General features: G+C 42.9%; 1 protein-coding gene across 1 annotated transcript in view; it reads left to right on the top strand.

Moving 5' to 3' along the window:
- nav1a (neuron navigator 1a) overlaps nucleotides 1-25,010 on the top strand; it is a 79,235-nt gene that overhangs the window by 48,459 nt on the left and 5,766 nt on the right. The window contains exons 8-30 of the mRNA XM_019890889.1: nucleotides 6,690-6,828; nucleotides 9,649-9,955; nucleotides 12,199-12,955; nucleotides 13,756-14,253; nucleotides 15,352-15,393; nucleotides 15,531-15,682; nucleotides 16,095-16,277; nucleotides 16,766-16,818; nucleotides 16,996-17,019; nucleotides 17,159-17,236; nucleotides 18,162-18,245; nucleotides 18,928-19,036; nucleotides 19,128-19,249; nucleotides 20,629-20,813; nucleotides 21,150-21,312; nucleotides 21,387-21,579; nucleotides 21,823-21,911; nucleotides 21,988-22,086; nucleotides 22,154-22,325; nucleotides 23,305-23,570; nucleotides 23,647-23,798; nucleotides 23,867-23,938; nucleotides 24,498-24,703. Of these exons, the coding sequence (XP_019746448.1) occupies nucleotides 6,690-6,828; nucleotides 9,649-9,955; nucleotides 12,199-12,955; nucleotides 13,756-14,253; nucleotides 15,352-15,393; nucleotides 15,531-15,682; nucleotides 16,095-16,277; nucleotides 16,766-16,818; nucleotides 16,996-17,019; nucleotides 17,159-17,236; nucleotides 18,162-18,245; nucleotides 18,928-19,036; nucleotides 19,128-19,249; nucleotides 20,629-20,813; nucleotides 21,150-21,312; nucleotides 21,387-21,579; nucleotides 21,823-21,911; nucleotides 21,988-22,086; nucleotides 22,154-22,325; nucleotides 23,305-23,570; nucleotides 23,647-23,798; nucleotides 23,867-23,938; nucleotides 24,498-24,703 (4,145 nt within the window). The remainder of the gene's footprint in view (nucleotides 1-6,689; nucleotides 6,829-9,648; nucleotides 9,956-12,198; nucleotides 12,956-13,755; nucleotides 14,254-15,351; nucleotides 15,394-15,530; nucleotides 15,683-16,094; nucleotides 16,278-16,765; nucleotides 16,819-16,995; nucleotides 17,020-17,158; nucleotides 17,237-18,161; nucleotides 18,246-18,927; nucleotides 19,037-19,127; nucleotides 19,250-20,628; nucleotides 20,814-21,149; nucleotides 21,313-21,386; nucleotides 21,580-21,822; nucleotides 21,912-21,987; nucleotides 22,087-22,153; nucleotides 22,326-23,304; nucleotides 23,571-23,646; nucleotides 23,799-23,866; nucleotides 23,939-24,497; nucleotides 24,704-25,010) is intronic.

The raw sequence follows: 25,010 nt of genomic DNA, 5'->3' as shown, positions 1-25,010 counted from the left end.
GACATGTTCATCCTGACATCTTCTGTGACTGCCGCATCGGCTCTCGATAGTACAGACGTATCTACTGCCGAATCTCCAATTCTAACATCTACCACCGAAGAAGTTAAGGTCGTGGTTCACCTGCAATTTATAATGGCGCATTGTAGTCACCTTCGTGCACGAAAGTTCGTTCAATCTCAGCTGTTTGTCAGTTATTAGTTAGTCAGTTATGTCAGTTATTTGCTGTTGTATCGCCGATTTTCAAAATGCGAATGATCTGTTTATTTTCAAAGAATAGTTTGTTTTGTTATTGTTTGGTTGGTGTCTTATATGAAACTGCGACACTGCGCAATTTATTGGACAGACTTGTTGAAGATCACACAACGTAATTTGGGTGGCATTTTATTTCGTATTTTTAAATCATCTTTTTATTTTCGACTATCTGTAAATTTAGTTTCCTGCTCTTAATTGTGAATGCATACTTGATGGTTTTAAATGCTCCTGAAATTAAGTGCTGCTTGACGAGCCTATATTGTGTATGTATGTGACGTCACTGAAGGCCTAAGGTTGAAATGCACGGCCCGCCACTGACCAGTAGAAATGTAAAATGACTCCAATGTATTTTGTTTGACACAAGAAGTGCCTTGTTTGACCCTTCAAGTGCTACCAAACATGGTCAAAGTGATGTTTAGGCTTCATTCATTTTTACCTACATCATATCACATTGGTATATAGTTATTAATAAATTATATACATGCATTTAATATTGTCTGAATATCCCAGTGATAAGGAAAACTAAATTCTAGCAAGTTCGAATTGAAACCATCATGTCATTCGTAGTTACAGGAGTATAATTACACAGGAAGTCCATCGAAGCTGTTTTCCGGTTTAGTCATGTGACGTTTACGGGTAAGGCCCAAACTCACAAGAATAATGCCGATGTTCCCATTCGGGACTAATTAAAGTTATTCACATTTATATGATTTTACTTGTGTGGAAAAGGACGGTTACTGTGCCTTCCTGTGTCAGCTATGAAACACTTCTTTTTGTGTGGGTCTGTCTGTTTTACACTGCCCCCAGTTGGTCAAGCCATGCACACTGGAAGGATCAGCACAATGTCCATTGAATTAATGTGAAGAATGTGACAACTTGTCAAGTCTTTGCATTCTATTTAATTATGTCATTACTGAATGTGCTTAAAACGTACAATTTAATAGCATGCTATTTTATTGACTGAAAAGCAAATTCCAAAAAACAGTATGCTGTATGCTATACAAAATGGAGAGCTTTTTCAATAGTGTCTCATCTCATTCCAAATATGATTGAAATAATAGTAAAAAAAAAAAAAAAAAGCTGAACAGGATTGTGTGTCACGCCCATACACAAGCACTACACAGATCAGTGTGTCTGTTTCCTGGCGATACCAGCTGAGGTGGTCCAAGATCTCATGTTGTTCGCCATCTGTGCACCCCATTTGAATGTACAGACTCTCTCGGCATAAACAGGTAAATGGCAACACTGTATATTTGTATGTTGTATAAGATTATCTGTCATTACAATAAACAGTGCTTGGATCATACAGCAGCAGCTTTTCTGAAAATTGAGTGACTTCAGCAGCTGCCCTTTGCGTCTCAGTCGGTTGGTCGGTGCCAATCTGGCAGTGCCCTTTTTCCATTTGATTGAAAAGGCATCAGTGCAACCAGGAAGCCTTCTGATTTAGCCATTTTGGGTTAGGCCATGTGACACTGTGGATTTCATCAGGAATGGAACTTTCCTGTCCACTGTCGACGTGCCCACGAGTCTTTCCATGCATTTGCACATTCAGACATTTTGGAGGGGACTGATTTAACTGTATATAGGCACAAGCTTTTTAAATCATAGCAGGATGCACAGGCGGCGTCCCTATTTGCCATTTAACACTGTTGGTGCTCTGCAAGGGATGCAGAGTGTTTTTATAGCAATGTTACTTTCTTTTTTTCTATTTTGTTTGTGGGGGAGGGGGGTCTGATGGTGTCTTTTGTTATGAACATAGCAACTGTAACAAAAGGCAAAGACCAATTTTCTAATGTATTCATTCATTTAGTTGAAACTGCTTATCAACTGCTACCAGGCGCATGATTAGTACAGATAGGAAAAGTCTAACTTTCAGCAAGAACTTATGCCACAAATCATTGCAGGCCCAGCTGTTTGGCTCACTGCACTTCGTTTCAAGACATCATGAAATTTCGGAGCGATGACGGAGAACAGTGTAGACAGCTCTCTCACAATCAACTGAAAAAAAAAATAACCTACCATGCACACCGCGATAAGTAATTATCTTAACGGCTTGTATTGTGGAGGAATAAAGAGGCTTGTCAATGAAAGAAAACTATTTAGTTGAACAAATACTCAAACAAAGAATATGGTGAGTCTATCTGTCCTCTGTGCAGACAGGAACAACTGTTGGCCATTAATCTGCAAAATTGGAAACGCAGCAAAACCATTTCAAGCAATCCTCAGTCGTCACTTTTGCCAGTATGTACAGCTGAAATCAAATCAAGCTTTCATGGGAAAGTAAATGGCAAATATATGTCAAAAGATTCAACCGAAAAGACTTGCTGCCTTCATTATTTAACGTCTTTTCGTCAGCCAACAGCAACCGTCATCATGCTAATGAAAGTGAAGTCAAATTCCGTCAGAGAAAGGGTGTTTAGTTTCGATTTACAACCTGGACAGCTCCACTTTGAATCATTGTTCATGACAGTGTTTCTCTGCAGCCATGGCCTCCCTAACAGCCTGCCACATGCGTAGTTAAAGATAATTTGCAGTAAATGTTAAATGTTATTCTAACAATTCCAATCCAACAGAACAAGGTAACGTTGTTGCCACCTTGAGACACAAGTGTGAACTCCTTGGCAGCCTAAAGCCGTTTGGGATTAATTAGCATCCTTGTTAATGGCTTGGGTTGACACTTTAATGTTCTTGTTAAATGGTTTCATGCATGCAGTGTTGTTAAGCCCATCTCTGCATGGCATTGCGAAGGGATTTTCCTTGAAGTACTGTGGCGCCTTGACATTCGAGTGACCCGGTTTATTAGCTTTCTGAGAAACGAGCCGTTGTTCGCAAATACCGGTTGTGAACAATTCATCAAAAAGAGGCTTCAAGCTATTTAATGCCACTCCCACTTGAGGTTGACTGTCAAACTACATTTAAAACAGAGTTGCACCTTGTGTCTTTAAAACAGCCAAATTATCCAAAGAAAGGCACTTCTAGCTTAATGCTAACGCTAATTAGCATCGAATTTTGCAGTGCTTTGAACTTTCAGCAGCGGATAGAACTGAAATAGCCCGCAAATATGTCGGCAGACAACATACGATAACAGTTCACTTCAGTGGAAGCATCCGGAGAAGATGAGAAAGTTCCCCATGTGTCATCAAGAGCACAAGTCATTGCACTTTTTCTATTTTTAGGTTTGCCTTTTAAAACTTTTTCTCTCAGCCATAATTTTTTTTCTTCTTCTTTTTCGAGCATGCTCGTGCTTTCGATGTGCTTTTGTCGCGTCTTGCAGCAGTGATCTTTTTTGGTAGAGCTGGCTGCTGCTTGTTGGCAGTTATGGATTGATATCAGCTCTTGGCAGGAAAATGAAATTCCTTTACAGCATGTCACAAAAAGTCCAGTCATAGGAAGCATAAGATGTTTATCGTGTACGGATTTTGTTGAGTTTCCCGTTTTCGGCTCACGGAGTGAAGAAGAGTGTCGTATGGAAAACGGATTAGAATTCTTTTGTGCAGATCAAAGGTGAAGGCACTTCTTCCGTACTTCAGGTCTGTGCAACTGCTGATGCTTTGTGCACGTCGCTGAACTTATGTCAACAATCAAATTCTGGTATATTTTTGTTTCATTGATGCAGCCTGGTTCAAACTAAATTGTATCATATGTACGGTAATGTAAAATCACAATAATACTTTTAAAAATACACTTGTCTCCTGGTTTTATTGCCAAAGATGCTCTACATATGTGTGCGCAAAACAAACAAGGTAAAATGTGTATTGCACAGTAAAAGCATAACAGCACAGGTGAGTAGTAACTCCATTCGCTCCATTTACTTCAGTCACTTTTTTGATAAATTGTACTACGTTCACATTGAACGTCATTCTGCTTGCTCATTTTTTGAAAAAAATCTATCATTTATTGCTTGTGTGCACTACTGTACTTTTTTTGGTTTGTCAGGGAGAACCTGCCGGTGTCACTTGACTCTGTTCCGCCAATCCCACGGAGCCACAGAGCCACTCGTGAGATTTGAATTTATTTCACCAAACAAATCAGGCAGTCACATGATCGCACACAAGGTCGACGTGGCGCCATCTGTCTGCCTAAAAATGTCCTCATTTCAGCCCACAAGAACTTAATTTCAAACTTGTGCTGTAAACAAAGGAAATTAATTTCAGACCATTTCTTGTGGCCGAAATGGATTCATTTTTTATTATTTTAGCAGGATTTAATTTATAATTGTTTTTATTAAAGTACTATAGTTGGAAAATATTTAAACATGTATATTCCTACTATACATTTTCGTCTCCTTGACGTGCTCTGATTACAAAAAAAAATGAAGCAGAATTTACTCACCAGTTACTCTGTACTTAGTTTTTTTCACTGAACACCTACTCTGATCCAAGTCATTATTTGGAGGACTACTTTTACTGAAGTCATATTATTAAGTAACTTTAGATTCGGCTCTCAGATCCCCCCCTTTAGCTCACAGTAAGGGAAGGGGATTTACCAGTTATCACGCACATAATGTTTTTGGTTTAGTCGTTAATTGCTCATCCATATTATCCTGGCGGTGCCTGCGTTGTTTGACTTTGTCTCCGAGTTCAGTTGAGTGGCACAACCCAGCTCAGTCAGTGTTTGTCTGTTTGCTCTGAATAAACATGGATTGCTTCATACATCTGGCGCTGGTGTCGGAGTGTTGATGAACCACAGCTGCACAGCCCTCCTGGAGGTTTATCCTCCAGCAGCGAGGGTGTCCAATGAGGAAAGAATGACATATTCATGTCTTGGGAAAGACTCTGAGGGTCGTTCAACAGTAATACTGTATCGCACAGTGGGGACTTTGGCACGAACAGCACAACATGAAGAGAAGCGACTTCAGTTCCTCGCTCAAGAAGTCTGGCGCAACCTAAACTGGAAACAGACGATGACACCATCATTCAACAAGCAAATACAGCAATCCAAAACCCCATACTACTTGGAATTTGGAAAGAGCTATTCCTTCCAAAATTGTGTGTGAATTTATGCTACTGCGCAATGTTAGCAATGATGGCAAAAATAGGTAACGTAACAACACTTTCAGATTAGAAATCCTGTCTACTCTTTTTGGGTCAAAGATATTCGCAGGCCAGACAGGACATGCTTTGCCCCTTTTTCTCCCGATGGTTGTCATCAAGCACCCCCAGGCTGTGGGGTGACCCATACAGGCACTCAACCGGAAGGCACTCTACTCCCCCCCATCTTCCCTTGTATTACAGTACTGTATATCCATGACCTTATTAGGCCACCCCCACTCTTTACTATAAGAGCAATCTAACCTAATGACGCAAATGAGGGCACGTCCACCGAAATGTGACCCACTTTATGTAACCAAGCAGACAGTTCTCCATATACCATGCTGCACTTTATTGTGTATCTATTTTTTTGCTCTTCATCTTTGCAATCACCATTTTGAAGTGCGTGACGGATTTTTTTTTTTTTTCATCCTGCTCATGTCAACATTGTGGCAGCAGTTGATTTGGAGAGGAAGCAAACAGTTGTCCTAGCACAGTGCCGGTAATTGTGGATGCAATAGTGAGCATATACAGCACTCATGTATATGTTCTTTTGTGCTATTTTTATGCACGTAGGCCGAGATTATTTTGACTTTAAGTGTGGCCTTGTCTGCAGTGCTAGCAGGGTGAAAGTTGGATGCTGTGTGTCTGCAGAACAGTGAGCCGCAATGTCTGTGAATTTTTCATCAAAGACAAATTGGAAGACATTGAGCCAAGTGAGTTTCTGGTGTAGCTGAGCTTGCAAAGCTTGGCAAGAATGTTATTTAGCACAACAAAGCAAGCAAATTGCTCCAAACCACTTGGGGGACAATACAAAGGCCAACTACTTCTGTAGACTCTTATTAAATTGTTCAAAATGCGGGAAAGCAAATTTTCGCATTAGCTAAGCTTAAAACAGTTTGTTGATAGTACGGCTGCCTATATGATGCATTTTAGTATTTAGTTGTTTGTTTCTTTTTCTTATATGACTACCTTGGTGCAGGGGTATATCTGTATCTTATTTTCTCTTTTATATTGGGTATTTTGTTTGTCTATGCCTGGGCCTCAATTCTGTAATAAAGCAATTCATGCGTTTAAAAAAAAAAAAAAAAAAGGCAATCCACGTTCAGTATTTAGATTCTGAAAAGCTAAACTGAGCTTCATCAAAGCACACCACCACCTGGCCAGATGATGAAAGAGCATCAAATTATTCAGATTGCTGAGATTCAGCAAAAGGTTCAGTTTTACAGGTTTGCCAATGGTGAATCGGGAATCAGTGAGGTTGAACTATACAGTGATGTCAAAGGTCGTTCAATGATGTACCCTAGATAGGACATGTCCGCCGAATGTAACAGGAACATATTTTTAAGAACGAGAAAGCTACACGCAAATATCGACATCCCCTGACCAGCCTTTTCTTTCTTCTAGCTGGGATGAGAGCAGCTCCATCAGCAGCGGCCTGAGCGACGGCTCCGACAATCTGAGTTCCGAGGAGTTCATCACAAGCCCCACCCTCAACTCACTTCCGACCACCCCTATTGGCTCCCGCAGAAACTCAGCCATTGTAGTACGTGTTGCATGCTGACGCTCGAATACACACGCACGCACTCACACACTCACACAGTCTATCTCTTTGTTAGTATTGCTGAAGGTGTTAATCCGCCGAAGTGCTGATTAATGCTTGATGCACTTGGCGCATGTACTTACTGGACACCCACTTCTTCGCAGAAGCAGCAGCAGGTAGCAGAGCTCAGACACAAAGCCTCATTAAGCATTCTGCGCACACACTCATCTGTGGTGGTTAATGTGTTGCACACCAATTTTGGGCAGGATTGGACTGTCACTTATATCATTTGACAATTGCACGGAATGATTTTTGCGCCTCTGACGCATTCCGTCCAATTCGGCCAGTGGTGTAATTGCAGTGTGCTGAAAGGTAATGCGGTTATGCTCAGTTTAGATTGGCACAGTCAACATGCACCACTGTAAGTATCAATTGATATAATATTAATATTTCCAAGATGTGGTATGCAAACGATTAGAAACTCTTTTCAGTGTGATGCTGTTGTAGACCTCTCTGCAAACTACAAAATAGCCAGTCACCGAAATCCACTGTGGTGTTCAGAAGCTGCAGTAGGGATGTGATAGGACTTAATCCTTCTCCCGCTAATACTGCCATTGTGTGATGTGGGTTACACCTCCACTGTGTGGAGAGCTGTAGTAGGAGGGAGCTAGAATGAAGCACAGGAGAACAAGAATTGGTGTAACCATAGCAACAGTACTGCAGGGATGCTGAGAGTGCGGCTCTTTGTCTTGCACTGTACGTGAAGGACGGGTCTCGGACTCACACACAAACAAGGGGCCATCTGCGGTACAGCATCCGGGCCAGTGAGCCAGAAGAACCTACAGGGCGTCTCCCTCCATGCCTCGTTGCTAGAGTCATGGAAACCATTGCCCCCTATGGCACCTGTACCATGGCAACCGAGCATCCCATCATCATGTGCCCCATATTGTCTGATAGAAACACAACTGCCTGTATTCTAAGATGACGCGTCTCTTCAACGATCCCCATTTGTTTTGTCTGTAAAATGTGTTTTGAATCTCTAACTGAACTTTGTCGTTCCGCACAGCCGACAGGATAAGGGGAAAGAAATTGAAGAAAGTGGGACAAAGGGTGGAGGGATACGAGGTCATGGCAATTATATTTAAAGGAAAATAGGAGCTCTATTGACAGAAAAGGCGGATTTGCGGATTTCTACGTTAGGATGTGTGTGTGTGTGTGTGTGTGTGTGTGTGTGTGTGTGTGTGTGTGTGTGTGTGTGTGTGAGTGTGTGTGTGTGAGGGGGTGTGTGGGTTTTTATGTGTTGGTGTGTGTGTGTGTGTGTGTGTGTGTGTGTGTGTGTGTGTGTGTGTGTGTGTGTGTGTGTGTGTGTGTGTGTGCGCGCACGCGCGCGCGCACATTACTTCTGTCTTCCCGTGGGGTCTAGTGCTTTTTAATAAAAACAGGATTCCAGACTGAGTCCATGTAAGAGCAGCCGGTTGCATCTGTTTGAACTGTCACAGACACTCACGCACGCATGCAAACAACACCTACAGCGCTTTGTCAGATGCAGAGCGTGTGAATGTGAGCACTCATTGGAAACCGGACATTTCCATCCTTGGGTGACCTCTCTTGTCTTAACATGAACTGTCATGGTGAGCAGGCAAACCTGTGCTTCATGTTTCTTATCGTTGTAAGGTTGATTGCCACCCGACTTGTTAAACCAGAAGTACGACCACGCATCCGTTATAAATGACACCTGCTGCCCGGGGAGCTTTCTGCTGCCTGAGGTTGTTTTCAGATACATGGAGCACATTTGTGACTTTGGAAAATGCCTGTCTTTGCTTCAGTATCAATTTCTACCCGGATGTTTTTCTAACATGCAGCGAATATAAAAAGTCTACACACCCCTGTTCCAACGCCATGTGGTTGTGATTCAGGTTTTTGTTTTGAAAAATAAGATTTTGCTCAAGAGATTTTGGTCTGCTCTAAAGAAAGCAAAGTTGAACTTGGTGCCATTTTCTCAAAACTAAAAATTTATCAATTCTACTCTGTCAGTGTTTTCTGTTTTTCTCAAGCTGCCGTGAATCCCTTGAAGCTGTGAAAGCAGATGAGCGCGACCATTATGTCATTATAGTTAACCGCGGCATACTTAAGCTGCGTTTCAGTCACAAATGGAGTAATAAGACTATTGCAGTCATTAAGGGCAGCCTTTCCCGACATCACTGGCACCCATTTTGCATAAGAAAAATCTCATGTTACACCACCAAACAAAAATACTGAAATCACGCAGATCTCACAAATGGACTTTCTCATTGTGAAATCTGGGCCCGTCCAATCAAGCACAAATCAGGACACTACGACGGTATGAATGGCAGCATTGGAATATGGAGGCTTATTGCATCTTCTGCCATCTAATTAAGAAGCATTTTAATGTTCTGCCTGTCCCAATATGATGGTGGCATAATTAGATTAAAATAGATATGCTTGGAATTAGTTAATGGCAATATTCAGACAGATTTACTCTCATTGGATTTAGTCCAACGGCACACTTAATATTTCATAGCATCCCGGTTGAGAGTCACACTATTTTGGCAATATACACTGAAAAAAAAATGGTGTGTTGAATTTACTCAGTTTTATTTCATCAAGTGGTTACACAAAATGAAATCATTCTGGATCCAGATCCATTTTTGAAGTACATATTGTCTACTGAAAGAATGTTTCTGAATCCAGACGATTTTGTTTCGTGCACCCAAATTGGACAAAAACCTTTTTCAGTGTAGCCACACAATCATGTCTCGCTTTTGATGTAAATATTTGTTAATACAGTCTACGTCTTTCTAGATGCGCACAGATGCAGAGAAAAGGTCTCTGGTGGAGAGTGGACTTTCGTGGGACAGTGACAATTCCAAACCCAGCCGGAAGAATCTGGGAAGCAGCACCTACGATACAGGAAGCCTCAAGTCCGAGTCAGACAATAAATGGAAAAAATCGAGGCCGCTGGTGGACGGTCATGAAGGAGGAAAGGGTGAACTGAAGAAACCTCAGACGCTGGGTCATGGCTCACATGCCTTGAAGAAGGGAAGAAACCCACCGGTGGGAGTCACCTCTCCCATCACGCACGCACCTCAGAGTGGGCTGAAAGTAGCAGGTGAGGTCACAGTTGCACTCCTTGAGGTGCTCCGTTTTGCGTGATTTTTCAATAAGGTGATAAATAAGCGGCACACTGACACATGTTCTGACCTTAGTATTCTCTGTCTCACTCCCACACTTAGTGACAGACACACTCGCTGCCTTTGTGTGCACACATTCGCCCACAGCTGCAGCCCACCCTCTGGGCCTTTAGTGAGTGGTGCCGTGTATCAAACGCCCATTGCCACCCACTCCCTTCCTGCCAGCCAGCCAGCCAACCACACACGCACGCACGCACGCACGCACTGAAAAACATTTTTTTTTTTTTTTAATTCTTCCCATTTCCTTTCCTTTAATTTGTGAGCTTGCTATTGAACTGTTCCAAAATAAATGCATGGAACATTTGAAATATTGCCAAGCGTAAAAAGTGTCACCCATCATGCTACTGTAAAGATGAACACACTCAGTTTGCATAAAAGTCGGACAATGCTGGGGATTGTGCAGCTCCTTCTCAAGCGTGCCATCTTTGTTCTGTTTGTTATGTTAGGGCACGCGCATGCACACCCTACACACACAATCATATGACAGGATATTAGCCATGGTGGTGTGTGCCAGTCTACATCAGCAATGGCTCTATAAACAGTTCTTTCTCTCTCCTGTGATTGAATAACCATGAACTGAGCTGACCATCTGCAAAGTTGTGTACCAGCTTATTATGTACAGTGTGTGGCTGGCACTGTCACGATCGTTATGAATAATTCAGATTTATTCCAGATTTTAAACAAGCTTTAATGCCTGTTGTCATTATTCTCAGAATAAGACAAGAAAAATGTATTAAGATTCTGGACGATTTGGTGGAATTGATTGGGCGCTATTTGGCTGCCAGCACTTGATGATTTAATCACAGTCATTATTTTCCCTTCAGCTATTTTCTCTCCAGAGTACGATCGGGAACACATAAATGCCCAACCTGGTAAATATAGTGTTTCAAAGTGGATTTTGCGATGTTTAAAAAGGAAATATTCCCAAAAAGCAATAGTGTCCTCATTAGTCTCCCTGTCTTATTGTCTAATGAGTTAGTTTTTGTAGAATAACCAAGTACAAGATTAACAACCGTAATAGGTATTCAACTCGTGTGTGGCACAAACTGTCACTGTTACTTTTGAGCGATTTCTGCTTGTTAAGCAGATCAATGTATAACACCAGGTACACAGGAAAGACTGCTGCAAGTAATAATGTAATACTCCCTTTTTTCATAAGCGTGTTTTCTTATTAAGTTGTGTGTACTGTGCCCATCGCTGGTGCCAATAAACCTGACTTTAATTCATCTCAAAATGTATATATATTCCTCTTACAGCAAGTGTAACCCAGTGGTCGTACAATAGATTACAATTGTGACTCTACAGCACATAAAGCCAATTTTTACATTCATTCATAAAAGAATTGAAAAACCTGATGAGCCATATTGCTAGGAGCGCCAATAACTGGGAAGTGTGTGTGTGTGTGTGTGTGTGTGTGTGTGTGTGTGTGTGTGTGTGTGTGTGTGGGGGGGGGGGGGGTTAAAATACCATTAAGTGACTCCAGATGGCCCACGGCTGCACGCCGGTGGGTCTCATTCAACAACAGTTCTTTGAGTGTGTTAATGTCTTGTATATAAACCTCTATAACAACTCCCATTGCATACAAAATTAAAAGCATGAGTATTGTGAGTGTTCACTAGTGTGGCCAATGCTCACGAGTGTGTAGTTCTGTCACTGACTCCTAAACATATTTTCCCCATAATCACTTTCATGTTAGTCTCACTAATTTGCCAATAGGGACACATGTGGGGCTGAATCGTGTGCAGAGTAACTTGCCTTCAGCTTTCGTGTCAACAACAAAGCGGTTTCGTTTCACAGTGTTCCATGGACTTTGGTGGCCGCAGACACGCTTTGCTAATGTGAACAGCAGTTTTCCACATCCAGATGACCGCAGCTGTGACACACACACAGACGCACATTCACATGACAGGAAAGCAAGAGAAAACTTTTTTTTTTTTTTAAGTTGATCAGAATGGAAAAGAGGAGTAAGTGTACGATAAGCAAAGCTGAAGCTGGCTGTGAGTCATGCCGATGCGTCGTCTGTCTGCTCAGGCGGGGCTTTGGTTTCATCAGTAGACAGACTTGTAGGTGTTCAGATAAAACATCTTCATATGGTTTGCTTGGGCTTATTCGGCTTGAGAGACATTTTATAGGCATTGTCTTTCTTTTTTTCTCCCTCTAGGTACAGTGAAGACAGATGGAAAGCCAACAGATAAATCTCGATTAGCCGTGAAAAACTGTAGTCTACAGCGCTCTTCTTCTGATGCCGGGAAAGACCAGCGCAATGGGACTGGTTCTTGCGAGCAACGTAAACCTCCATCAGGTCTTGCCAAACCGTCTACAGGAGGGAACTTTGGTTTCAAAAAGCCCACCCAAAATAATACCAGTTCACCTGCTGTGAGTGCAGGTGGCAACATTCCCAAGACATCTGGTATTCCAGTCAAACCAGCAGCAGGTGGATGTAAGACAAGTCTGGATGTCTCCAACAGTGACCCGAGTGGATTTTTGTCTCCAAATGCTAGGACGTCCCTTCAGTACCGCTCTTTGCCCCGCCCGGCCAAGACAAGTACCTTGACTCTAACCCGGCCGAGCTCGGCACGTCCGGTAAGCAGCACCGTGGACGTAGGCTCCGGGATATCCAAATTCTCTGGCACGGCCCTCCAGGGCCCGAGGCTCAAAGAGCAGCCCGGACTTACTCCTGGGACAGTAGGACTAAGTAAAACGGGCGGTCGGGGGATCCCGAGTCCTGTCAATCAGACGGACAGAGAGAAGGAGAAGGAGCGAGCCAAAGCTAAAGCTGTCGTGTCGGACTCGGAGTGTGGAGGTGGCCCTCTGAAGGGCAGTCGAGCACAGACTGCTGCAGAGAACGGAGGGAGGCTGCAGGGGCTCAGAGCTCCCAGTAGCAAGTGCAAAGATCTCCCATCATCGAACACACACCGGTGCGTGAGGTGCTTTTTATTCTCTACCACTGATTCCCAACCACTCTTCTACGACAGGTGTTTGGGAAATGGTCCAATTTCATTTCAGTGGTAAAAATTACACCGGTCAACAACAACTTTTAACCCTTTCAGGGACAACTTATTATGTTATCAGGTTAACAGGGTTCATGAAAGGGTTAATCCAAGCTGGTTCTGTCCCAAAATGTATTTTCCTTTTTTTCCTAGCGGTTTTCCTCACTTTTTGAGATGGTTTTAATATTTGGTTTTGAAATTTAACCGAGAAAAGCTTGCACAGTACGGATTTTACCATTTGTTGTTATTCATAGCTATGACATTTCAAAAAATAAATCTACCTGTTGGTGAATGTAACCCTGAATTCATGAATATTAATAAATATATGAAAATATTACAGATGATATTATTGTTATTTTACTATTAAGCGCTATAGATTAAAAAAAAAAGAACAGGGAAAATTCTGAATCAGCACAAAGAACTGAATTAAAAACGTTTACCCGCATCTGATTTCAATATTTGATCAAGATTTGCTGACCGGTTTTATTTATTTCGTACATATAATGTGTATATTCTCATCTAGCTATGCCAGCAATCTGTAGTGACAGATAAAATATTCCTCCATATGGCAGAAAGCACAATGATCCTGTCCACCTGTTTTGAAAAGCTTTGTGATCCACTCAACTATGCCTCTTATTTGCAAACCAAATAAGTACAGTAAATCTGTGAGCAAATTGTGATCCAGTTCTCTGAAAATATGACCATTTATTTTTGTTCTCTGTATATAGGCTTTCCGGCTCACGCAGCCTGACGAAACCTCCGTCAGTTTCCCATATGGACAAGATGAACTCCAGCAACCTGGAGGTCATTGAGGCTCAGGACTCCCTGCCTCCAAAGATTCCTCCTTACTCAAAGCTTCAAGAACTCGCCAGTTCCGCAAGCCCCTGCCTTACCCCCAGCCCAGCCCCTTTGCTCAATGTCAACTCTTCAGCTTGCTTCTCGAGCTCAGGGATCGGCTTGGGGCCTCGGCAAGTTACTTCTCTCGGGGTGGAGGCGAGCGCCAGGAGCACCTCTCCTTTGCTCTACCCTCGCATGTCTGGTCTGCATCGCAGCATGGAGTCCCTGCCTTTGCAGATGAGCGTAGCTTCAGAGCTGCAGCAGAGGGGCCGGGAAAAGTCGGTGAGGTGCTACAACACGAGTGAGTCCAGAGACAACAGTCGACATGAGGACAGAGGCCCTCCCGCTGGCTGGAGCTCTGGAAGTAAAGTTCTGACAGAGACAGAAAGGTGAGACTAAACTAACTAAATGAAGGCACCGTGCATGTCTGTGTATTCATTACCATAATTATTCTGTTCCGTAATGTGTTCAAGAGATTACCTGTGAAACTGCCCGTGGAACTCCCCGAATATAAACAAAAAATATTAAATCGAGATGTGCTGGTTTGTCATCAAAGGTGGTTAATGACGACCTCAAAAGGGGCGTTCCATGTCAATTCATCCCCACAAAATATCAGAAAATTTTAACCAAGCAGATTTTAATTTTAATCACACGTGCTGTAGCTGTTGATAGGGATGGCACAACATACCTGTTATGTGAAGATTAACCCCATAGTTCCTGAGCTCTAAGTGTTCAAACCATGGAGGCCGCGCCCCTTTTTTTTTTAAATGTAAAGATTTGGTGAGCTTTCGTTCCCAAAGCCCTGCTCCAATTGATTCAAAATTAGGGATTCAGGGCCCTATTTTGGTAGTGTCAAGAGATAGGAGTGATATCACTCTTTATGTTTGAAATGTCATCATTATCCTGCCTTTCTGTAATCACATATAGTGTACAATAAAGAGATTTAATCTTGGGCATTGTGGGAGAAAAGGATCAGTTAGACAGTGGGCGCTTTGTCGTTTTTGTGCCTGGGCAATGGACTAATCTAGCACGTTTGTGAATTTCTCTGGGCATTGCTGCCTCAGCCCCCAGCGCATCTGCAAATTGACTTGCAAAAAGTACACTCGATTTTCAACTTCTCAAAAGCAGGTTTCTTTTGCAGTGCTGGTGGTCTAACGTGATTTAAGTGTATTTAATCGAGGCAGAGGAAGACAGGTTTGGCACTCTGCGGACGTGTGTGCTGCACGTCACCGGATTTCATTGTGAAATATGACACCAGCGTGGGACATTCCCTTTGAATCATTGTAGAAATGTGTGTGTTGGGGGGGACCATCCACATGAGTGATTTGACATGAAATGACCCTAAATCATCACTCGTGGCCTGGTTTCAATGTTGTCCCTTTCCCAGTGTAGTCATAGTTACTGGTTAAATCCAACTGACTTCTAGCTTGACCGTGTCTTCCGTACTGCCAGCCTGCTGAAATAATGTCGTTGTTTGATCCCCACAGTTCTCAGAGGGACAGAAACACTCTGCCAAAGAAAGGTGTAAGGTAAGCAAATACATGTACACACATGCGTGTTTGCAAATTAAAACCACCAAGGATGTTTTTCAATGTATTGACTGCATTTCACAAATGTTGGTGTACCTTGAAACAATTAGCGCTACCTTTGTCCTCTATCCGTGTAGTTTCAGCAGTGCCTCCCAAGTTGAGTTTGATGGAAAGGAGAAAGGAGAGAGGAGACACTCTCATACTATTCTGAGCATGACTGACTCACTCACTCTTCCAATGGTGTTGTCCTCGCCCACGTCCTTGCCCCGCTCCTCCATTAGCAATGCAGGTGTGTCAAGTCACTTTAATTCAGACATATTTATACTCAGCAACCACCTGCGCTATCCAGATTGACCTCAGAAGCTCCATGAAATATTGGGCTTTCGTAACAATAGAAAAGCCCGGTTTTGATTGAAATTGTTAGAATGGTAATCAAAAAGCTTTTTTTTTCAGAGTTGCAAGATGTAATTTCATTGTAATTAATTTAGTTACCTTATTTACTTAGACAAGTAGGAAAAATATTGCTAACAGTCCTCAAGATGATCCCATCCAGTTGTAATCCACAGTCAACTATGAAACCACAATATCAAGTTATTCCATTAATACCTCTCAACATAAAAACTCACTGAGAGTGCATATACTGTCAAGCATTGCCATTGTTGCATTTGGATGTGACCATCCCTCTACTTGCACCTTGCCAGCGCCAAACCCGCTTGGTGGACCTCCAAGGATGACTCGATCCAACAGCATCCCCACACAAGACACGTCCACTGAGCTGTACGGGGCGTCTCCGCTTGGAAGCACGTTATCGCTGGCTGAACGCCCCCGCAGTTTAGCAATGGTTCGCTCCGGATCCTTCAGGGACAAGGAGCTGAATGATGAAAGTAAGAAAACAGAATGATATCTTTGTGTTCAACACTTACAAAAATTGTGGAAATTCAGTTTTTGGGGGGTGTCAGCAAAAACCGAAAATACGTTGTAACCTTTACAGGTGACATTTGACCCTTTCTTTAAAAAAAAAAAAAATAAATAAATAAATAAAAATTGAATGTGCATGTTTCGCTGTTTTTGCACTGCTGTTCTCTAACAAGAAGCTTACTAGTAAACTTCAATACTAGTCAGTCAGAGCTCTAGCTTCAATAGTCCCTGGTGCAAGACGCCCCCTCCACCCTTGGGTGTCCACCACCCATTATCTCTGGGTGACTGCGAGGGGGGGGCCCAAATTGCCCAAATGCAGCCACACATATTGCACATACCAGAAATGGTCACTGCCTGCAAAGGTTAAAGCGCATTTTATAGGTTCATCTTAAAATTTCACTTGAAATTCAAATATCTCACCCTCTCTCCAATCGTCTTGCTTTTGTGCGTTCAGTTCATGGATCTGTGATCTCCTTGGCATCCAACGCCTCGTCTAGCTACTCGTCGGTGAGTGGGAATGCCATTCAGTCACAGGTAGCTACATATTAGTCCCTCCTTTTTCTTCTTCTTCTTCTTCTTCTTCTTCTTCTTCTTCTTCTTGCGCTCCCTGTCCTCACTTTCTTCCGTCATGGAATGTCCCTTCTTCGTCTAACATCTCAACTTTTCTTCCCACTGCATCCAAAGGCAGAGGAAAGGATACAGGGAGAGGTGCGTGGTGTTTTCTCTGCTCTGTCACCTTCCTTCTCTCCTTCTCTGAAGAAATCTGTCATTCATTCCAAACACCCTTCTCATTGAAATTCTGTTTGTGGAACATGAGCTAAATTCAGCAAACCTGTTTTCTCTTCAGCAAATCCGGAAGCTGAGGAGAGAACTGGAGTCTTCCCAAGAGAAGGTGTCAAACTTGACCACTCAGCTGTCAGCCAACGTAAGTGACCCTCAAGATGAATCCGACTCCATTTGAATAGTGAAATTAAGTCCACCATCTATCACACATTTTCAAGAGATTTCATAGCCACCTGAGTTTAGTATTTACACTGTAAAAAAACAACTTGTATTTTTTGGGCGCTAAAACAGTTATTCAAATTAGAACAACTTTAAAATATACATTTATGCCAACACTGTTAGTGAGCACAACAAAACAAGCAAGTTGTTGCTTTTTGTTGGATTGCCCAACTTAAATAATTTATCGAGGTTTGTTGCCTTGAAGTTTTGAGTTCAGCCACCAAATTCCTTTTGGTGTTGTAGGTCAGTACAGTATTTCTGACTCGAGTGCATTAGCCATAAAACAACCTTTTCTTTCATCTCTTTAGTCTCTCTCTTTCTCTCTCAATATATATACTGTGTGTATATATATATATATATATATATATATATATATATATATATAGATAGAGAGAGAGAGAGAGAGAGAGAGAGAGAGAGAGAGAGAGAGAGAGAGAGAGAGAGAGAGAATGTTGACAAATAAACTCTAATTAACTGAAATCGAATAATCGACCATGGACATACTCATCCACACAGCAAATTCTGCATTCACCTTTCAGGATCTCGTCAATATATTGAAAATAATGGCTATAACTGTGATGAATCCACAGTGATCCAAGCACATCACATAAGAAGATGATGAACCTTGTAGGACAAAACACTATAGCATCAGTTGATGCCCAAGCCAGGCATCATGATAGTGCCACCATGAGAAACAATGACCTTGTTTAGTCGTGAGGGAGGGCATGATGGTTGACGGTTTTAGTGTTTTGCAAAACAGCTACAGTGTGTCATAGATGAAAATTCTCGATGGCAGTATTCTGATTAGGATTGTGATTCTTGTTTTTTTTTTTTTTTTTTTCAAACAGGCCAATCTGGTGGCCGCCTTTGAGCAAAGTCTTGCCCTGATGACAACCCGACTGCAGAGCCTGTCATTAAGTCACGATCAGAAGGTACCCACACACACAAGCTTGAATCCCAGCTGCATTTCATCACGGAGCCGGTGTTCTCCGCACTCAGCTTCTTTGCCGTCGGGCAGCGAGGTGACTTTAATGACAGCCTGCGGCGAGGAGGAATGCGCCTTTGAGGCCCTCGCCGCGGCTGCACTGTGACTTGGGATCAACGTAGCCTGAGAAGGGGATCAGTGAAAGAAAAAGCTCAGTCAAGCCTCGATCAGTTTGCGTGTGCACATCACATTCCGACATTGTTCTACCCTCCTACCGCATTAAGTGTGAATGAAGCGATCCGAGCTGGAGGGGCTTGTCCACTGTGTGTTTAAATGTGAGGAGTTTCTCGCGGTGTTTCATGCCTTGCTGCTTCCGCTGAAAAGGCCCGTCTAGACTGCTCCAGAACGAGCTTTTGTTGTTGGTGCCAGCGCGATGACCTGTGCAGCCCAGTCAGGAGTACGGTCTCTTTAACCTTGAGGAGATGGGTCAGATGCAGGTTTAGAGTGCACTATAGATGACATAAGCACACAATAAGCAGCACTGTATGCTGCTTGACTTTTTGTTGCTTTGAAGTAGTCACGTTTTCAGGATCAAGCCTCGCTTCACACTGTGTTTGTTTTTTTTTTCCTACAATCAAAACACCAGACATTCCTCCTCCGCTACAGAAATCCTTTTTTTTTCTGTGCAGGACACCGAGTTGATGGAGTTGCGTGAGACCATCGAAGCTCTGAAGGCCAAAAATGATGAAGCGCAGGCTGTCATACACGGAGCCTTAAACCACCCAGACAACGATAAAGGTGGAGAAATCAACCGAGTGATTCCGATGACTTCCTCTGCCATTTTGAACACCTGCCTGATGATGACTGCTTTTCCCCTTGTTTTCCTTAGAGTTGCGTATTCGTCGCCAGAACTCGTGTGAAAGCATCTCCAGCCTCAACAGTCTGACCAGTATGTCAAGTGTAGGCAGCTTGAAGGACCAAGATGCTAAGAAGAAGAAGAAAAAGAGCTGGGTAAGAAAGTACACAGCTTCTCGCTGTTTCTCGTTGCTCAGCTTGACGAAGTTGGACCAGTTTGTGTCGTTCTTTTGGTTTATTTCAGGTCTTTGAGGTAAGTGTATTGACAGTAATCCCCCGCTGTTTGAGTCTTGCTCCGAACATTGGAAAAAAAAAAGGGGCTTAGAATTGCTTATAGTAACAACTTAAACTGTTAATACACCAAAACTTGAACCCAAACAGTTTAATCTCCTTTCAAACTCATTTTACACCATTAAAAATTCAGCGAAATTGCACATGCAGTGAAGACTATTGGTAACTTCCATTAATAACCCAGGCTAAACTTGGCTCCTCCCCAATATGCGTAGCTCCTCTCTCAGTTGAGATGCATTACTTCAACAGACTTCCTCGACACATTACTCCTTTCCTCTTTTGACGCGACGTTGCTGGCATCTTTTGGCATCTTCGAACATTGTAGAAAGAGGACAAAAATGTGAATAGGTGAGTTTTTCAGGTTATAGCTGGCGATAGGTTTCACATGAAAAAACATGAATAAATAAATTCAGGACTAGTGAGCCACGAATATGCCGGAGATGACTGTATTGTGTCCCTCCACAATCTCTCGTGGCGCATGTCAGACTGCAGTATCCAAAAGTAGCTATGCTTTTCGATTCAAAATATCATCCTCTGCTTAAGGATTTGTTTAATTTGATTTTCACTGTTTATTTATTTATTTATTTTTTAAACACAACCCATAAGAGCCCTCTTAACTTTGACCTGCTTCTCTGTGAATGGCTGCCATTATTACACTTAATATATATTCATCAAATGTGCATATTGAGTCATTGTAAGGATTTGGGCTTTGAAACTACTGTGTCATGATGGGACAAGAAATATTCCAAAAAAGATTTCAAATGGTATGTAATTGTTGGAGAGATGCTAGTCGGTTTCCGGACTACTTGCTGACTGCTGAGGCGCCCCTGAGAAAGGCGCCAACCCCACTACCCAGCTCAAGAGGCTGCCGGTGTGAACGTTTCACCCTGACATCGCTCCTTGCATACCTTCACATGTGTGATGCGTTAGACTGTGTGGCCTCCAACACAAACATACAGCAGAGTGTGAGTTGAATTTGCCCTTGAGGGAATCGCATGAATATAATACAAAATAAAAAACGGCTAATGAAATTGAACGTTTGGGTTGTGTAGACATTTCAGATGGACAGAGTTAACTCAAGCTGACTTTCAAGCAGTTTTTAAAGAAGCTGTGTGATTGATTCTTTGACTCGAGGTGCCTCGCTGGTGTGCCATTAGTTTTTCCTTTGAATTCCTCAGTAGTAAAATCAAACATCCATCAGTTTCTTTGTTTGACTGTCTCTGCGTGGTCCTCTTTCTCTCTAGCTGAGAAGCTCTTTCAACAAGGCCTTCAGCATCAAGAAAGGCCCCAAAACCTGCTCGGACATTGAAGAAATTGTCACTCCTGACTCCTCCGCTCCAAATTCACCGAAGATGATGCACGAAGGAGCGGATGCAGGGGAGAACCTCTCGACGTCCCTCAAAATTTCTACATCTGACATCTCCTCGAAGTAAGAGTTGAAATATCAGCTCGAGATTGGCAGGTCCACTTCAAATTTTTTTTTTTTTTTTTTTAATGTCCCTGACGAGTGTGTTGCATTCCTACCAGGATCATGGGGACAACAGAGGAGGAAGAATGTGATGAGAGGGCCGTGTCGGAGCTGCGCTCAGAACTCTGGGAGAAAGAGAGAGAGCTAACAGACATCCGACTGGAGGCTTTAAATTCTGCTCATCAGCTGGAGCAACTCAGAGACGCCATGGACAGCATGGCGAATTTGGGCGGTCCCGTTAAATTTTTTTTTTTTTTTTTTTTAATGTCCCTGACGAGTGTGTTGCATTCCTACCAGGATCATGGGGACAACAGAGGAGGAAGAATGTGATGAGAGGGCCGTGTCGGAGCTGCGCTCAGAACTCTGGGAGAAAGAGAGAGAGCTAACAGACATCCGACTGGAGGCTTTAAATTCTGCTCATCAGCTGGAGCAACTCAGAGACGCCATGGACAGCATGGAGGTTCGCTAGACCTGGAAAGAAGTTCCGGACAACTTTTTTCCCCTGCTTTTATTTCAATCTTGTTTGTATTCCAGTCGACTGTGGAGAATCTGAAAGCAGAGAATGATCATCTGAAAATCGGAAGTCAGGTCCATTCATTGGGCTGTGGTCCCACCTCATCCACCTCACAGCCTTCAGGGTTGGCCTCTTTCTTAGGAACTTCGTTGAGGCAGCCCATGTCCCTCACCAAGTCCTTCAGCCTCAGTTTGAATGATTGTAAAGGTCCAGGCAAGTGACAACCACACATAAGTGACCTATTTGGAGCGGCCTTTACTCGATTAAATGTTTCCTGTTTGTCATTTTCTAATGACATTTGGGATTTTGATGAAGTCAGGCATTGTTATCTTTGTAAAGGCGTGCTTTGATACATCTCTTGCATTGTATCTTATAGAATTGGTCAAGTGCACCTGTTGCTGTGCCCCAAGAGTTACTTTCATAGGTGTTGTGTTTGTTTTCTTCCTCTGTCTTTAGACATGTCTCCAGGCACCATGTTGGGTAAACCTTCTCTGCTGGAGGAGGTGTGTGCACAGGTTCTGGTTCGCTTCACGGATCCAGCTGAGGTAAATCCTTGGCTTCCTTTCCACCTCTTGCAGGCACAAAAATAGTTGTGAATTTGCACCAACTGTCTTTCCGTAGGAGCATAAACAGCAGCAGGAACATTACCTGGGATCAGTGATGATTGGCGAGAGGACCGAATGGGCCTATCTCGACTCCATGATAGCCAAGACATTCAGAGTAAGTCCATGCAGGTTGTGGGATTCGATGAATGTTCACGTGCTCATTTTGGGTCTTTCTTGCTTAGGAGTACCTAACTCAAGTGGACCCCACAGCCAGCTTGGGTCTGAACTGTGATTCGCTACACATGTATGAGCTGACCCAGGGAGCACTGAGGGTGATAGGAGGAGACAAACCTCACACGTCGCCTTATCGCTGTCTCAGCGGCAGTCCGCCCCGCATCTTTGTTACCTTGAAAGGTGAGCTCAAATGTAGCCCATGATTATCGTCGCCAAAGTGGAAAAGATTTACGTGGGTACCAAATTCCTCTAGTGGGCGAGCCTCAAGGAAAAACCAAGGTGCATCTCAACAACAAATTATTTCACTCTGTCAGTTTTGAAAAAAAATCATATGGATTCATTAATACATTGGAAAATACTTTTCAGAAGGCAAGCCCCTTTTTTTTTGTTTGTTAGTTTGTTTTTTCACTCCAATTTTCGCCAACCAAACTTTTTTTTTTTTACAAAATAATGAAATAGTTTGGATTTTTTAAAAATTTGAACTGAAAAAAACATACGTTTCATAATATTCTAATTCACTGGTTCTGCACACCAAGTACCACATTTTTAAACATACTGAGCTCTCCAAATACCATCATCATGATCATTATTGAAATACAATAGTATCGTAAGTGTAAGTGTTCATATAAAAATGATGCAGATGATGTATTTCAAAAATGTATTTAATTGGTAATTTAATAATATTTTATGATAGGCCACTTCTAAATTGTGCACAGCCTGAAATTTAAACATGTGCTTAAATATAGAAAAAAATTAGATCCCGGTAATGATTCAATTAAAATGTGTTGCATGCAAGTTAAAAGTACAATTTGTCCTTTATGTTCCAAACAGTTCTAAAAGTTGGAAAAGGTTAAATGCAACTGTCGTACCGTATACTGAAAAATTAAATACAACCCAGCTGCACTTAATGAATGTACTGTCCAGGATTTAAATAAATAAATACATAAAACGGGGGTGGGGCTTAATTCTCAACATGATGGCCAATTTGAACATGTAATTCTATGATTCTTCATTTACCACGAGAGGGAGACATCACAATTCCTATCGTAATATTTTTACATGCACAGTATGGCTTCACTTTCCATTGCAATTGTTTTATTTTACTAATTCCCTTATGGGTATCCGTAAATGCTTACCCCATTTTATATTTATCCTTCAGGTCTTGAAGAACAAAGCGTGGACTCCCTGGTATTCGAGACTCTGATTCCCAAGCCTCTGATGCTGCACTATATCAGCCTGCTGCTAAAGCACCGGCGTCTGGTGTTCTCTGGGCCCAGCGGCACGGGGAAGACTTACTTGGCCCAGCGTCTGGCCCACTACCTCCTACAGCGCAGCCAAAGCGACTTGCCTGAAGCGGACGGCGAGTCCTCCCTCGTGGGCCGCGGCACCGCCGTCTCCTTCAACATGCACCGGCAGACGCAAAAGGTAGCTCATCGTTGAATGTGGACAAAGTGCGCACGCGAGAAAGGGGACTTCATCTCACCGTTCTTTGCTCCCACAGGAGCTGCAATTGTATCTGTCTAATCTAGCCAATCAGATAGACCGACAGAGCGGCAGCGAGCTCCCGCTGGTCGTGATCATCGACGACATCAGTGACGGCGCCGCCATCACCGAGCTCATCAACGGCGCGCTCACCTGCAAATATCATAAATGGTGAGTCACATCATTTGGCCAAAGAAATAAGATTGGTGAGTTCAACAGGTTTTGTGTGGCTGTTTCAGTCCTTATATCATCGGAACTACAAATCAACCCGTGAAGATGTCATCTAACAATGGATTGCACCTCAGCTTCAGGTGAGCACCAAGTCAGGAAGAATGTGCATGACTGAAGCCCTCAAATGTGTTAAATGTGGTGGTCAATTAAAAAGGACAGATACTTCTTGACTGTACTTGAGTCGATTTTCATGTTTCTGAACTTTACTTGAGTCGCAAACTTTGCTTTCTTGATCTCAATACTTTTGTCTACCTCGGAGGATGACACAGAAAAAGTAGTAAATAGAGCTGACCGCAGTTGATGTAGTACGAGGACTGAACGATTTTCAAAAATAATCTAAATGCCTTTTTTTCCTCAACAACTCTCATGGCTCAGCTGTTTTTTGGGTTTGGTCATGTGACATTCGCAAGCTGAGCCCCGAGGCATTTTGCCACTGCATTTTCAGTCGACAGCAAATAACAAAATGGTCGCCACCTGAGATAGATAAAAACTGGTTAATTAATTTTCCACAAATGCAATATTAATCAGAATGCCGTCTTTAGACAATGGGACCGCAGACATTTTTTTGCCTCGACCTTCCCTTTAAACCTGAGAACAGACTGTGAGTACATCTTCACACCTCTGATGTCTGCCGCACAGGATGGTTCCTTTCTCTAATAATGTGGAGCCAGCCAATGGCTTTCTCCTGAGGTACCTCCACCGTAAAGTTATGGAAGCTTACCAGAAGAAGGAGCATGACGCGTCGCAGCACGAGGACCTCCTTTGCGTTCTGGACTGGGTTCCGCAGCTCTGGTACCACCTCCACACGTTCTTGGAGAAACACAGCACTTCAGATTTCCTCATAGGTAAGAAATGGGCGTAAGTCAGACGAGCGGGGATGTCCAAACTACAACAGAGGACTGTTTGCAGCCAACTGTGCAATTTTTAGCAACCTGCTGCATATACAGTACTCAACTCGACTCAGGTTTAGTTATATAGTGTTTTCACAACAGCTGCAGCTATAACAAAGCACTTTACAGAACACATGACATAAAACAGTAACAACCCAGTCAGCAAAATTGGTCTGGCCCGGCTCTGGCGCGGACACGGCACGACACTCGGCCCACATACCGCAATGAATGACGGTCCTGCAGTGGCCCGGGTCTGGCATCC

This window comes from Hippocampus comes, unplaced genomic scaffold, assembly GCF_001891065.2.
Source record: "Hippocampus comes isolate QL1 unplaced genomic scaffold, H_comes_QL1_v1.1 scaffold174, whole genome shotgun sequence".
In the NCBI taxonomy this organism is placed as follows: domain Eukaryota; kingdom Metazoa; phylum Chordata; class Actinopteri; order Syngnathiformes; family Syngnathidae; genus Hippocampus; species Hippocampus comes.
The sequence above is the reverse complement of the archived record's forward strand: the minus strand, read 5'-3'. Positions and strand labels throughout refer to the sequence as shown.